Here is a 15,296-nt window from a genome sequence, read left to right as displayed (position 1 = left end):
TGATAGCAAAAGTCAGTTCCCCCTCCAGCATGCCCTGAGATGCATGGAGGCTTCTGGGAGGGGGGGCAGCGGGGAGGGTCATGACAACAGCTCAGAGGCTGTCAGCCTCTATCAATCACCTCCTATTAAGTAAAGGTTTTCCAATTCTGTGCTTCTCTCAAGGGCTTAGTTTCGCCTGGATTCAGTTGCAGCATTGGCATTTGAACTTGGTGCTCCTAGTCTCGCTCCCTAAATAAATACTGTGAGCAAAGAAACAGGCTTCCCTGGAGTCAGAATGTAAACCAGGCAGACAACAGCAATGTGTCACAAATAAAGGACATCCTGACTACAAATAATTAATGTGTACTACACAAACTCTAGAGTACCACGGACTACTCTGGGGTGGATATGTAAGGGCCAAGAACAGGGAATTTCTGAGCAGGGCATTTAGCTTCTGGGATGACTACCAAGCAATACTTATGAACACAGTGGAGTGCCGTGCCATGCCATTCTCTTGGATTGAGCAAGCCGGCTTCCTATTCTGTTTGTTCAATACAATTTTACTACTTGCTATTGTTTTCATGATGAAGTCTTTTTTTTCCCCTTAGACTATTCTTGAAAGGTGTAGGGCAGTCTTAAGTTGAGTGAAAAGGAACATATACAGACAGAATCCCTTAAGGAATGGAATCTGTTTTTCTTGTTTTGCTGTTCCAATGGTTGTGTAGATGCTATATTGATACATTAAAATTCAAGGCAGAGGCTACTGGAAACATCAAAATTATACAAATTTTTCTGTACTAAATAAGAGAGATTTCATTGACTTGTTTATTTCACTTAAATGTGACATTGCGCCAGAGGTAGAACAAGAAAAAGACAAAGTGATGGCGAGGGACCTGAGCTGGACTGAGCTGGTCTAAGCTGGACTGAGCAGGTCTAGGAGCCACCTACACAGATGTGAGCGGGATCCCAAAGTGCTATGTGTTTTATTAGGCCTATAAGGTACCTTTTAAAGTGTCATTTCGCGTCATGACTAAAACTTTGGGAGACTTCATCTAAGGACCCAGACTTTAGGCATGGTGGTGCATGCCTTTTTATCTTAGCACTTGGGAAGCAGAGGCAGGCAGATCTCTGTGAGTTCAAGTTCAGCCTGGTCTACAGAGCGAGTTTCAGGATGCCCAGTACTACCCAAAGAAACCCTGTCTCAAAAAACCAAAACTAATGAACAAATCCCAGATGATCCAGCAGCCCCTGGCTTTACTGCCCCTTGGAAACAGCCCGCTGTTGGCACTCCATGTTGCCACTGGCTGTCATCTCAGCTGCCTTCTTCAGTCAGGAAGTTCTGCTGTCTGGTTCCTAAAGGCAAGTGAAGGACTGAAAGGAGTTTGGAGCCTGGAAAGTAGGAAGATGGGCATAGCGAATGTGCCCATCATCTAAGTGTTCAGCGGGCTGGGTGAGAGGATTGGGAGTCCGAGGCCATCCTCAACTACAACAGTACGTCCCAAACAGCCTGGACTGCATAAGACCTTACTTAACAGTAGAAAAGAGAAGACAGAAGAGGAAACAGATTTTCAGGGAAGGATTTAAGTTCATGGATCAGGGACAGAGAGAAGGTGCTGTGGGCATCATCAAAGACTGGCCGGGGGCTGAAGACACAGGCCTGGGCACTCGGGCAAATTTGGGTCTGAAGGCGGGTTGCCCACTCCCATTTGAGAAAGGAAATGCAGTGGTTTGAGGACAAAAACTCAAAAATGAGGAGGGGGGTGTCTAAGGCGGGGATGGGGTGGGGAATACGTAAGAACAAAACCCTGACTACAGAGGAACAAGCTGTGCCTGCAATGCCTCACTGTTATGCAGCAGAACATTTCTAAGAGAGCTGCAGGCGTCAAGACATGAAGCACAGGGTACTTTCCTTAGGAGGGTTTTCCTTCACTTTTTAAGTAAGAGAAGAGGTGCAGGGCTGTGGTGTGTGTAGAAGACTCCTCAGGTAGTCCTGACTCACCCTCCACGCCTAGCCTTCAGCTGCTGGGTAAACAGGCTTCTCCCCAGCCCTGGGAGGGGGGCTCTAAGGGATCCAATCTACACAGCCGGCGTGCTATGTTGTCACCTCAGTGTGTTCATTCTCCAGACCTCTGCTCCAGAGGCGGCCTCCAGGAAGCCCTGGGCCCCGGGCAGACAGGGGCCTGTTCTGTGGCATTCCCCTGCCATCAGTGACGTCCTCAGGTGTCCCTCTTCACACTCTAAGTCCTATCTTTTAATTCTGGCTTCTGGCCTGGTGCCTGGCACTGTGCTGGGAGAAAACAGGAGAAGCAACGAGCAGCAGAGCCGGAGGACAAGAGGCTTTGGAGGCAGACATTCACTGTGCTGGGCTGGACACCGCCCCACACTTGTAAAAAAATGGAGGCATTTCACTAGCTTATCTCAACAAACTATGAGAAGAGGGACAAAACGCAAAGATGCATTAGTCAAGAGACATTTCTGATAAGCAGTTAAGGTAAATAAGAGAAGCCACACAGTCATTCCTTGCTCTAAATTAACTGCTCATGTTTGTGGTAAGGCTTGTAAAACAACTCACTTGAAAGAAAGTGCAGCTCTGAGGCGTGCTATGAATAAGCTGTACAGCAGAGAATTCACTTTATTTTTTTTAATTAACTTTAATGTACATGGATGTTCTCCTTGCATGCATATAAGAGCACCACATATGTGCAGTGCTACAGACGCCAGAAGAGGGTGTCCAATGCAGGCAACGGAACCTGGGTCCTCTAGAAGGGCAGCTGGTGATGACTCTTAACTGCTCTAATTTTTTATAAGGTTCAAAAGAGTAAATATAAGTAAGGCTAAACAATATAACATAATCACTAGAGATGGCACCAATGAATTTCAGGGCTAATAATGATTTCAGTCAAAAAATTTCAAATTTCCATAAAAACAAAACAACAAAAATGCCAGGCAGTGGTGGCAAATGTCTTTCATCTCAGCACTTGGGAGGCAGTGGCAGGAGAATATCAGTAAGTTCAAGGCCAGCCTGGTCTACAGAGTGAGTTAAAAAACAAACAAAAACCAAAACCAACTCCTTTTCTAATTAAAAGAAGATGCTAACTTCATGATTCTCTAACATCCCTACATAATTTGCTCTTCGAAGGCTTTTCTGTGCTGGTTTAAGAAAGATATAGGTGCCTCCAAATCTTACCTATGTCACCAACCAACTGAAGTCAGCAGGATAACATAGCTGATCCTAAGAACCAACCAGTAACAACCACTGTGCCTCCCAACTTATCCTCTGCACGTCAACAGAATAGCCAGGCATGTTACTGTGGGCTGAACGTCCCATCCCTTATCCAAACTGCTTGGGACCAGGAGCGCTTCAGATTTTTGATATTTTCGTATTTTAAAATTTTGGATAAATACAATGAGATCTTCTGAGGACAGGAAACAAGTCTAAATACAAAATTCATTTGTTGCATGCACGCTGCATGCACACAGTCTGAAGGTGGTTTTGCACAGCAACTTATCATCCGAGGCCAGGTGTCAGGTTTTTCCAGTGTGGCGTGTCAGCTCTCTGAAAGTTTTGGAGTTTGAGGCACTTTACAGTCTGAAGTTTCAGTTAGGGATGCCCACCTGTCATCTTTTTCCTCTTTTTATTTTTTCCAGAGAAGGAAAGAGATATACAGAGTAAGTAACTCTCCTAGTCACCCAGGCTGCAAGTGGTGGCTACCCATGCTGGACTACTTGACCCTGCTGCTGCTCCAGGGGAGCTGCAGGTAGATGCAGTGGTCCCAGGTGGAGACGGGGCCGTGCAAGGTCAGCAGGACTGATTTTTCAACCACATCACAGGACCACTAAAATCACAATGGACGTGCTTAGACAACATTACGTAATAGTCAATAAGCTGAGAAGCACGGCTCCAGTCATTGAGAATTCCTAGTCTGCGCTTTCACAATTGGCTCTCTCCTCAGACTCAGACAAGGTTCTATTTTGAATTCTAATGAGGATCAGCCACACTGAATATTTAAACTGCAATTACAAAGATCCCACTTTTATGTAAATGCCCTTAATACAAGAAACAGATCTGAAAATATATGGAGGAGCCAGGGAAACCTATCAGTCTAATTTTGCCTTTACAATCTAGGAAAAAACAGCATTATTTCCTACTTGATGTTATCATGGGGGTGGGGTGGGGGGTTGGCTGGGAAAAGAAAAGGGAGGGAAAAAACACACACACAAAGATCTCAGGAAAAATTTCCAAGCGCAGCCTCTGGAGTGAAAGGTCCACAAAGAAATGCTTGAATCCTTTGTTAGTAACTGAACAAACAAATTCATCACCAGGTCCTTCTCCTGTGTGGCCCCTTGTGATTTGGTCTGTATTTATAACTAGAATTTCGCCCTCCTGCTCAAGCATCTATGACTGATATGTCAGGCTGGCATGGAAGATACGTACACGCCAGGGAAACAAAAAGCCATTTCATGCTTTACAGCCTAGTTTGGCTCTCTTTTGAGGAAAAAAGATGATGGGCCGGCTGCTCCCCACACCTCGCTCGGGTCTTCCTAGTTACACAGTCTGAGAGGCCATGTGAACCGCAATCAAGTGACACTTGAGTGAGCTGATTAGATTAATTCCCAAGCCCTACACACCTTGCCTGCATGCATGCGCCTATATTTACACAGAAAACTCAGCCTTGCATCTGGGAAGAGTGGGTGATTCATTCTTTGCTGTTTCTGGGGCTCCTGGACTGTCCTTTTGTTCCTCAAAAGCCATCGTTACCGAGGCTGAAAATTAATTTCCACAGCATTTGATACTAGCACTTATGAAAACAGAATATAGTGGGGTTTTGCTTGTTTCACTTGGTTTGTCCTCTGGTTGATTCTCTTTTACTGGTACCAAAAATGCACACTTAATTAATTTTTGGTTTCATTTATTTTTATTTATAGAAGTTCTATTTGGTACCCTTTCATATAACTTGTGTTACTTTTTATAGTTTCCTGTTCTCTTTAGATTCTTTCAAGCCTTTTAGTTTAAAAAGCAAAAGTGAGAGGCTAGAGAGCAGGCTCAATGGTTAAGAGTACTTGCTCTTACAGAGGACCAGGATTTGACTTACAACTATCTGCAACTCTGGTCCCAGAGGATCTGATGCCTTCTTCTGACCTTCATGGCACCAGGCATGCATATGGCAGGCATGCATACATACATACATACATACATACATACATACATACATACACACACACACACACACACACACTCAGGTAAAACTCATACACATAAAATAACATGCTTTAAAAAATACAAAATTGGGGGGCCAGTGCGATGTCTCAGTGGGTAAAGGTACCAGCTGCCAAGCCTTATGACCTGAGTTCCATTCCCAGGATCCATGTGGTAGAGGGAGTGAGCCTACTCCCACAAGTTGTCCTCTGATCTTCACACATGCACCCACCCACCCATCACCCACCCACCCATCACCCACCCACCCATCACACACACAAATGTAAAAAGATTTAAAACAAAAAGTTTTAAACCATGCCTCATCATCCTAACACTACATACAGGTCTATGCATATCGATTTCATGGTCCATTGCTAGTTCCTGCCATCTGTGGTTTTCATGTATGCTACCTCATCACCTGGGATAAATATGCTCCTCCCATGAGGCTTTTGAGTTACTTTCTCCCTGCTGTGACTAAACCAGACAAGAAGTAACTCAAGGAAGGAAAGGTTTGTTTGGTGTATGCTTCAGGAGATAATGTCCACCACAGTGGGGAAGACATGGTGATGGGGTTAGCTCCTGGCCATCAGCAGATGAGTAAACAGAGAGAGATAAACACTGGCATTCTGCAGATTTGGGGTTTGAATTGGGGGGAAAAGGAGATTGCATGCATGCCTGTGCATACTCACTCACTCAAAGATCAGCTTTTCCCTTTTTCTGCCTCCCTGTTCTGTCCAGGTGTGAGCAAGCAGCCTCAGGTCCTGCCACTGAATTACAAGCTGCTCCTACCATGACTCCCCTCCCCCACACACCCACACAGTCCCATGGACTGCTCCCACAGCCACAAGCGAAAATAAACCCTTCCACCCCTAAGCTGCTTCTTGTCACATGTGTGATCACAGTGGTGAGGAAAGTAACCCAAGCACAAAGTGCTGGGAAGTGAGGCTGGGGCTGTGACATGCCTGACCAAGCGGTTCATTCCTAGGCCTGCAGACTGGTTGTGAGAATAATGGGGAAGAGTTTGGAGCTGCCAGCTAAGAAAGCTCTAGGATGCTGCAAGAGGAGCACAATGAGCAGCTCTGGTAGAAGTCTGGGCGGGTAGAATGCTGACAGAAATATGGACAGAGAAAGCAGGGCTCAATGAGGTTGCAGGGGCCCTATTGAGACTTGCCCTAGCAGTAATTTCTGTCAGATTCTGGTAATGAATCTGGCTTCTGTTGCCTGTATCCTAGAATTTGAGTGAGGATGAATATTTTTAAAAATTAGAATAAAATGTATAGTAGAGTTAATTTTAAAACAGCATGACATCCAAAAAGTGGCATGGCTATTCCTCACTGCTTGTAGTCAAATTTATAATGAGCAGAACAATGTGGACTATACAGTTTGGCAAGGAAAGGGGTCTGGACCAGTTTAAAGTTCAAATATGGTGGTATAGACAAAGCAGTCTCTAGTTGTTAAAGAGATAGTGCCATTAGAAAGAAACCTAGTTGGTTTAGGGATGTAGCTCAATTGGCACAACACTTGCCTGGCACACACAAAGCCCCAAGTTTAATACCCAACAACACATGGCATACAGGCATGGTGGTGTACACCTGTAGTCCCAGCACTTGAGAGGTGGAGACGGGAGGTTCATGAGTTCAAGTCCAACCTGGGCTACCTGACACTGTGTTTCAAACGAGAGGAAAAATACCCTGAGGGCACCACCCTATCCACCAAGGCTCCAGCATATGAAACTACAAAGCATTTGAAAAAAAGAAAGCCTGAAATGAGAGTTCACTAAAGGGACTCCCTGCTCAAAAACAACCAAACCAAACTGCCTAGAGAAGTACTTTCTCAAACTCAGCCGCAAAGGCACATAGAGACTACCGCAGCAGTGGCCCAAGAGGCGTCATGCCATATATCTCAAGCTGGCAGCGGTGCTTGGCAATGCCACGCATGAGGTGCTGAGGGGGTATGTGAAATGCCAAGGCCGTGAGGTCATGAGGGCTTGCACCAAATTCCCAGGGAAGGGAGCAGCGCCCGCTCGAGAGGTCAGGCAGATGCAGATTCCCAGGCCTCAGAGGAAGCGGAGCCTTGTGGGGCCTGCTGTGCGTTAGCACCGTGACTTGCTGGCCCATTCACTCTCACTCACTGGCTGCACACCAGCCTGGTAGCTTCGCCTGCAGTGTGACTGCCTTCTGCTTCCTGCCACAGCGAAGCATTCCCTCTGCCTTGCCACTCTTCTCTGGGGTGGGGCAGGGGCGTTCTAGACATGATTTCTCTGTGTTAACAGCCCTAGCTGTCCTGGAACTCTCTTTGTAGACCAGGCTGGCCTCGAACTCACAGAGATCCACCTGCCTCTGCCTCCCCCTGAGTGCTGGGATTAAAGGCGTGTGCCACCACCGCCCGGCCGTCACTATGCTTCTTTCATAAAAATATTAGCTTAATGGATCTGCCTCACCTTGAGACGAGGCACCGAATAAAAACGAGGTGATGACTACCACTGCGCCTCCTGGTCTCCTTGGATCAAGGTGCTGCACAGGTGAGATAAATGCAGACCTCACAGGAAACTGAATGAGTACTGAACTCTACCCTAGACCCCTCAGTGGGGGCCTGGAAATCAGCACTCTATGTCCTCTGGCGGACTCTCATGTCAACACCTGAATCCCTATCTTACAAGCCAAAGTGACTCAGTAAAGACGGCATTGCCATACACTGGGTTTTATCTTAGTCATACTGCGAGACAGAAGCCGTTCTTAGCTGTCTTACAGTGAGTTCACTAATTAATAAGCTTATCGTTTAAGGGAGGCAGGGCACGAAGACTCACCACCAAACCATTCATTTCTATAAAACAGGCAAGATTCCCAACTCTGAGTTTAAAAGAACGATTGCTATGCCCTCCCAGTCTTAGCAACATATACTGTCTAAATAAGACTTGAGCATCCTTTAGCAATTTTGATGCTTCATCAGATGGGGCTGCTGCATTAGAAGGGCAGCCACCTCTGTATGGTAAGTAGAAGCAGCATGGAGCAGGCCCCAGGCAGCTGGGGTGACTGCCATCTCTTACCACAGGAAGTTGACTTTCTGTCCACCAGAGTCACCCGCCTGGCTTCAGTGCGAAGCTTCTCATCTGTGTTCTCCACAAGGTTGGCAAGGTCGTCAATGATCTCTGGAATGGAAAGTAAGGATGCTTGGTGAATTCTGTCCAGTTCACAGCTCCCCAGGTCCACAGCTATAGGTACGTCTGCCATACCAAGGCATGAATTCACAAATAGGCTTCAAAAACTGCAATTCTGATCCAAAAAGGCAAAAACAAAACCAGAAGAGAACGGCAATGAAGTGTACACCTGTGAGGGCCAGGTGGCTCAGGAGGCAGAAGCCCTCACCCCACAAGCCTGGCCACATGAGCTTCATCACTGGAGCCCAAAGAATAAAGGTGGGTGAGAGCAACCGCCAAGGCTCCCCGGACTCCCACCCACCCACTGTGTGCGTGCACACACATACACTTACATACAAATCTGAAATTAACAAAATGAGTAAATTGACTTGTCCGTTTTTAAACCTTGTTTAGAACAATCCTATTACAGGAAATAGAAACATCAGCAATTGTGTGTGGGGGTGATGACAAGTCTCAGCTCAGGCAAGTGTAGAAGACTTCAGGGGTAACGTTAGCTGCTCCTGAGCCAACTGTTGACAAGACAAGTTGAGCAAAAAGAGACTCAAGGACTCGAAACCAGAGATTCTAACATAAGAGACGTTGGCTAGAACTAAATTCACTTAAATACTGAACTGAGATTAATTAAATATATATACTTGATAGCACAAAGGTATACATATACATATATACACATACATATATGTGTGTGTATGAGTGTATATATATACACACATTTGACAAACAGCATGTGGCAATACAATCACAATTAAAGAGCAACTGGGGGTGGGGGAGAAGCAGAAAAGGAAGCATTAGCTTCTCATCCCTTACAGCAAGTATTAATCCCACAGATGAGGGAAAAAGACCACCAACCAAATCATGACCAAATTAATTAAAGCATGCTTGTTTATTCATGTACATGGGCTGTCTCTCCTAAAGGTGGGGCTCAGGACATAAGCATTAGACATGGGGAAGATAAGGATTTTTATAGCTCAGGAGTAGGGGGTTTCCAGTCAGGGATTTGGCAGGCAAACAGGCAGGGTTGCAGAAGCAGAACATAAGCGTAACAAGTTGGTCATAACAACCTGAAACAAAGGCCGGGCGATGGTGGCGCACGCCTTTAATCCCAGCACTTGGGAGGCAGAGGCAGGTGGATCTCTGTGAGTTCGAGACCAGCCTGATCTACAAGAGCTAGTTCCAGGACAGGCTCCAAAACAATACAGAGAAACCCTGTCTCGAAAAAACAAAAAACAAAAAACAACCTGAAACAAAGACATAGTTGCAAGTTTGTCATAACATAGTGCTCATAAAAAGGTAGTCATTACAAGGTGATCATAATAAGCTGGTCATCACAACATTTTGAAACAAAGGCAGGGTTGTACAGAACAGGCAGTACAGAACCATTTGTAGTTAAAGTTACAGTAGCCCAATCCTTGAGAAACAGGTTTAATCATAAACAGGAATAAATCTACTTTGTTTTTATTATAAGATGGTCTTCAGCTCCAAAATAGAGCCAGGCTCATTTACTGCAAGTCACAGTAAGCTGTAAGAGTTAAATATATAGAAACATAGCTTTTTAAAAATCATTAAAACCTCAATGTTTTATGTCATTTTTGTGAGCATTTAGTAATTCTTACCACTTAGTAATTACTGCCTCTTTAAAGATCCTTTCTATAAAGTTCTTTTTTATGCTAATCTTTGAAAGGTAAAATTAAGCACATTTAAACGTACTTTAAATGACATTTAAAATAGCATATATATTATAATCTTAATTACATGAAGTTATTTCCATCTATCCTTTGGTATCTGCATGCCTATAGGGATACATGCGATGGTGGGAACCGAATGCTAATGATAATTGCTCCTAGGTGGTAGGGTCTTTTGTGACTGTGTTCTTCCTCAAACCTTCCTATATTGCTCACACTAATATTGAACATATATTATTTCTGGAATTGAGACTTTTCTCCTGCTTCCCTACTTTTAAGGCTAATTTAGAGATGAATTGTTCGATATGAGTCACCATTTTTCTCAAAGCGTGAAGAAACACAAAGGAGAAGGTCGAAGTCTCCGGAATTCTGATTAGTTAAGATTACCATTGAAGGCCATACTGTGACAAGGCAGACAAAAAGCAATCCATGCAATAAAAACAGCATAAGAAAGGCACAGGAGAGCGGTGGCTTCCTTCCTCCAGCCTCCTGCGCATCACAGGGCCCCCCTTCTCTATAGCCTAAGCAAGCTAGTCTAATTGTGGGTGAGTCTCTCAATTCCAGAACGAACGATGACATAAACGTCTGTTTATCCCTGTATCTCTCATCCCTAGAAGAGCACTGAGCACACACTGGGATAAAGGAAATGCAAGGCATAAAGATAACTGATGAATAAAAGCATTCAATAACTTTAAGACATTAGCTGTTTAAAAAGTGGATTTAAGCCAAGTTTGTCAGTTATCTATATGTAACAACTGCCTCAGAAAATCATCTACTATTATTTAACATTTCATTCATAATGCTCGCCTGTGTTCAGTGACAACTCTCTTGGAGTTTCTTTCCATTAGTCATGAACTTCACCTAGAGCAGTAGTTTTCAACCTGTGGGTTGTGACCCCTTTGGGGGTCAAATGACCCTTCCACAGGGGTCACATATCAGATATCCCGCATGCCAGATATTTATATTACAACTCATAACAGTAGCACAATTGCGGTTATGAAGTAGCAACAAAATAATTTTATGGTTGGGGGGGAATCACAACATGAGGAACTATATTAAAGGGTTGCAGTGCTAGGAAGGTTGAGAACCACTGCCTTAGAGCATGCTCCTCTTTCATATATGGGTCATCCCAGAGTTTTGTATTCTGACTCTGTATACTGCCATGGTGATTTTATACACCCTTTACTTGAGAAACATTTAAACTAAAAGCCTGATATGTGAGCTGGGCAGGGCAGCCCACTCCTGTAGCGCTAGCAATCTGAGATGGTAAGGCAGGATGGGTGCTGCAAGTTTGAGGTTAGCCCAGGAAAACAAACAATCCTGACCTACTTACAGACATTATTTTCTTGGAGTTTCTAAAACTAAACTTTCCATCCTTCCCGCAACTTGACTTCCTCCCAGTAGTCTCTGACTCCATGTCCGAGTTTGTTGTCTGTTGCTGGGATAAACACCATGACAAAGGCAACCTGGGAAGGAGAAGGTTTATTTCACCTATTTCACAGTCCATCATCTAGGGATGCCAAGGCAGGAGTCTGTAGCAGAAGCCATGGAGAAATGGTGCTTACTGGCTTGCTTGGCTACCTACCTTTCTTGTACAGTCCAGGCCAACTGGCCTAAGTAATGGTATCACCCACAGTAGGCTGGGCTCTCCTACATCAATTTGCAATCAAGAAAATGTCCCTAGTCATGCTTGTGGGACAATCTCATATAGACAATTCCTCAATTGATGTTCCTTCTTCCCAGGTGACTCTCTAACTTGTATCAAGTTGACAGTTGACGCTAACTATGACCATCTGCTATGGGCACCATCACTTGCTCAAGTCTGAACACCCAGTCACTTATTCACTACTTTCCCTCTCATCTGACATTTCATTTATTAGTTGCCCTTGCTGAGTTTACCTCCATAGATGTTTCAGTACTATCACTTATCTTACACTTTGTTACTGATATCTTAGAAAACCTTGTCAGTGTTTCTAAAATAATGTCCTAATTTATTTACCTGTTCCTAGTCCTAAATGCACACAATGTACATAGAAAGCTGAAGCATATGCTTTTTATCTCCTCTTTCAATTAATTACTATTTAAATAGCCCTATGTGGTACCCCTTGAATGTAATTGGCCCTATAAACTCATAGTGAGTAGTACTATTAGGAGGTGTGGCTTTGTTGGAGTAGATATAGCCTTGTTAGAGGAAGTATGTCACTGTGGGGGTGGGCTTTGAGGTCTTATATATGCCAATACCATACCCAGTATCTCAGTCCATATCCTGTCGACTTCTGAGCAAGATGCAGCCAGCACCATGTCTGCCTGCATGCCACCATGCTCCCCACCATGGTGATAATGGACTAATCCTCCAAAACTGTAAACTGCCACCTCAATTAAATATTTTCCTTTTTAAGAGTTGCTGTTGTCATGGTGTCTCTTCACAGCAATAAAAACCCTAAGACATCACATACAAGTAATGACTAATGACTATTAAACAGAGCTCTACAGTGATAGATGAATGGAAGGAAAGAAGGAAGTCAGGGAGAAAGGAAAGAAACTAAAATACACACTTATTCTACCAAGAGATATAGCTCCAGAGAAAAAATACACAAAAGAAATGAAATACTAAAGACTCATGATTCATCTAAAAAGCAGAAAGGAGATGCAGAAGAGAAAAGGGCAGACTGGACAAAAAGAATCTAACTATCTAGATGGCATACGTAAACCTAATTATAGCAACAGCCATAAATGTTGGGAGGCAGAGGCAGGCAGAGCTCTGTGAGCTCAAGGCCAGCCTGGTCTACATAGCAAGTTCCATGACAGTCAAGTCAAAAGAGAGAGACATCACATCAATTGATAGGAAAGAAAGAAGAAAATATCTCATTGTTTGGGAATTAAGAAAGCCATCTTCAAATTATATATAGAGCCAGGATTAAGCTACAAGACAAAATATTGAACTGACTAAGACAACTGATGGAGATTAGAGGTTTTGTTTTCATTTGGGGTTTTTTGAGACAGGGTTTCACTATGTAGCACTGTGTGTCCTGCAACTCCCTATATAGATCAGGCTGGCCTTGAGCTCACAGAAAGATTTACTGCCTTCCCAGTGCTGGGATTAAAAGACTGTGCCATTATGCCCGGCTTAAATTGAATGTTGATATGCCTTTAACATTCCTATTTTACTATATTTATTTATCATGGGAGTGGCACAAATGTGCCATAGCACACACACTCAGGCCAGAGGACAACTGACTTGAGTTGGTATGTTCCTTCCACTTGTGGGCTATGGGGGTTGAACTCAGATTCTCAAGCTTAGCAGCAGGTGCTTTTTTCTGCTGACCACCTTGCTGGCTCTAAAATTATTTATTTATTTATTTATTTATTTATTTATTTATTTATTTATTTATTATTTTGGCTTTTCAAGACAGGGTTTCTGTGCATAGGGTTTCTAGGGTTTCTCGCTTTGGGGACCAGGCTGTCTTCTAACTCCCAAGTGCTGGGATCAGAGGCATGAGCCACCACTGCCTGGCAGTTCTTATTTTGAAATGTAGCTCTCAATGTACTATCACTTTGGAAATGGAACATTTGGGAGGTGATGAAGTCATGAAAGTATCCTTATGAATGAATGTCACACTATGTATGGGCATTCATGTCCTATGAAAGAGGCACCAACAGCTTCCTTGTCTGTTCTATCAACATCATGCTAAAAGACGCCTGTGTATGAGTCAGAAAATGGACCTCTCCAGGCATGGAATCTGCCTTGACCTTAATTTCCCAGTCCCAAGTCACCCAGTACATAATGCTTTGCTACAGCAGCCTGGGCAGGGAAAGTCAACACAATATAAAAGCTGTAAAATGCCAGGAATGCAGTATCCAGAGAGAATCTCATTCCTCTTACTGTACACATATAACCAATGATCAGACCTCAGAAGACAGTCACATGATTCCGTGATCATCACAAGAAGTGCAGAAACGAGGCTGGCAAACATTCAGTGTCCAATCACCACACCACCCCTCAGCAAAATCGGACTGAAGAGGAACTCTCTTGGCCTGGTGAAGGACATCAGTGAGTGGTTTTTAAAAGCAGAGGCAGGGCCAGGAGATCTGCTTCGATTACATCTGTTTGCTATTTTACTAGAAAGCCCTGTACTGTGTAATAAGGAAAGAAAAGGGAAGGTTAAAAGATTTGAATGGGAGATAAAAAGCTATATATTTACATATAACATGATTTTGTGCATAGAATCTATTTAGAACCTGTAAGAACCAATAAGTAAATTTACACCTTAGATTTTTTAGAACTACATTTATTTATGAGCATGTATGTTTGTGTGTGTGCATGAATGTGCATACACGTACATGCAGACAGTCAGTTCTCAACACAGGCAATGAGAACAAAGCCAATCAAAAAGGAAAAGCAGTCTTTTCGACACTACTGGAACATCTGGATATGTGCATGCATAAATGGAAAGACTTTCTACCCCCATACCTAAAAAATACTTGAGATGGTTCATAGACCTAACTGTAAAACCTGGAATAGATAGGTTCTAAATGAAAAGTGTTAACAGTTAACCACAGTTCATCAAATTAACACATACCTACGCTCTTAAAGGAAGACAATCTGAGTGACATGGGCAGGACAAGAATTTAAAAATTATACAATTAAAAAAAAAGAAAAAGAAAAACTTCATTAAAATTAAAGTTGTTCCTCACCCAAAGATACTATGTCAAAGATGGAAAAAGAAGTCACAGGCTGGAAGGAATGGTGTTGCAAAACATGTAACTGACAAAGTATTTGTATCTAGAATGACACAGAACAATAAAAAAAGATGATCCTAACAAGATCTTAAATAACCAAATACCTGAACAGATGTTTGCAAAAGAAAAATTACACAAAAAGCCAACATGCGGGTAAAAAGGAGACCACATTAGTTATTAGGGAAATGCAAATTCAAACTACAGTGCGAGATGCTTCCCCACACACCCACCAGAACGCTAAAATTAAAGGCTGACAATGCTAATTGCTGGGGAGATAGAGCACAAAAGGCCCCATGGAAGAGTTATCTACTCCAGCCAAGTCAGACATCTGTGTTCCCACACACGGTCTCCATGCCTCGGTATTTTACCAAGCAGAGTATTTTTCCCTCAAAAAGAACTGTACAAGAATATACACAGCACCCTTATTCATTAGAACCCTGAACTTAAAGTGATGAAAATACCCATCAAATTGAAGTGTGTCTGTAAAATAGAATACTGCACAGCAATAAAGGGGATTCTATGCTGGGCCGAGCATGCAGCT

The 15,296-nt window shown here is 43.4% G+C and overlaps 1 protein-coding gene across 6 annotated transcripts in view; it reads right to left on the bottom strand.

The window, feature by feature from the left end:
• Stx8 (syntaxin 8) overlaps positions 1–15,296 on the bottom strand; it is a 230,823-nt gene that overhangs the window by 78,870 nt on the left and 136,657 nt on the right. For all 6 annotated transcript variants that reach the window (XM_021225772.2, XM_040748913.1, XM_021225774.2 and 3 more), the window contains exon 7: positions 8,223–8,324. In XM_021225772.2, coding sequence (XP_021081431.2) covers positions 8,223–8,324 — 102 coding nt within the window. The remainder of the gene's footprint in view (positions 1–8,222; positions 8,325–15,296) is intronic.

The sequence above is a fragment of the Mesocricetus auratus genome, unplaced genomic scaffold (assembly GCF_017639785.1).
Source record: "Mesocricetus auratus isolate SY011 unplaced genomic scaffold, BCM_Maur_2.0 Super-Scaffold_100007, whole genome shotgun sequence".
NCBI lineage: Eukaryota > Metazoa > Chordata > Mammalia > Rodentia > Cricetidae > Mesocricetus > Mesocricetus auratus.
Note: the sequence above shows the minus strand (reverse complement) of the source record. Positions and strands in the feature narration are given on the sequence as shown.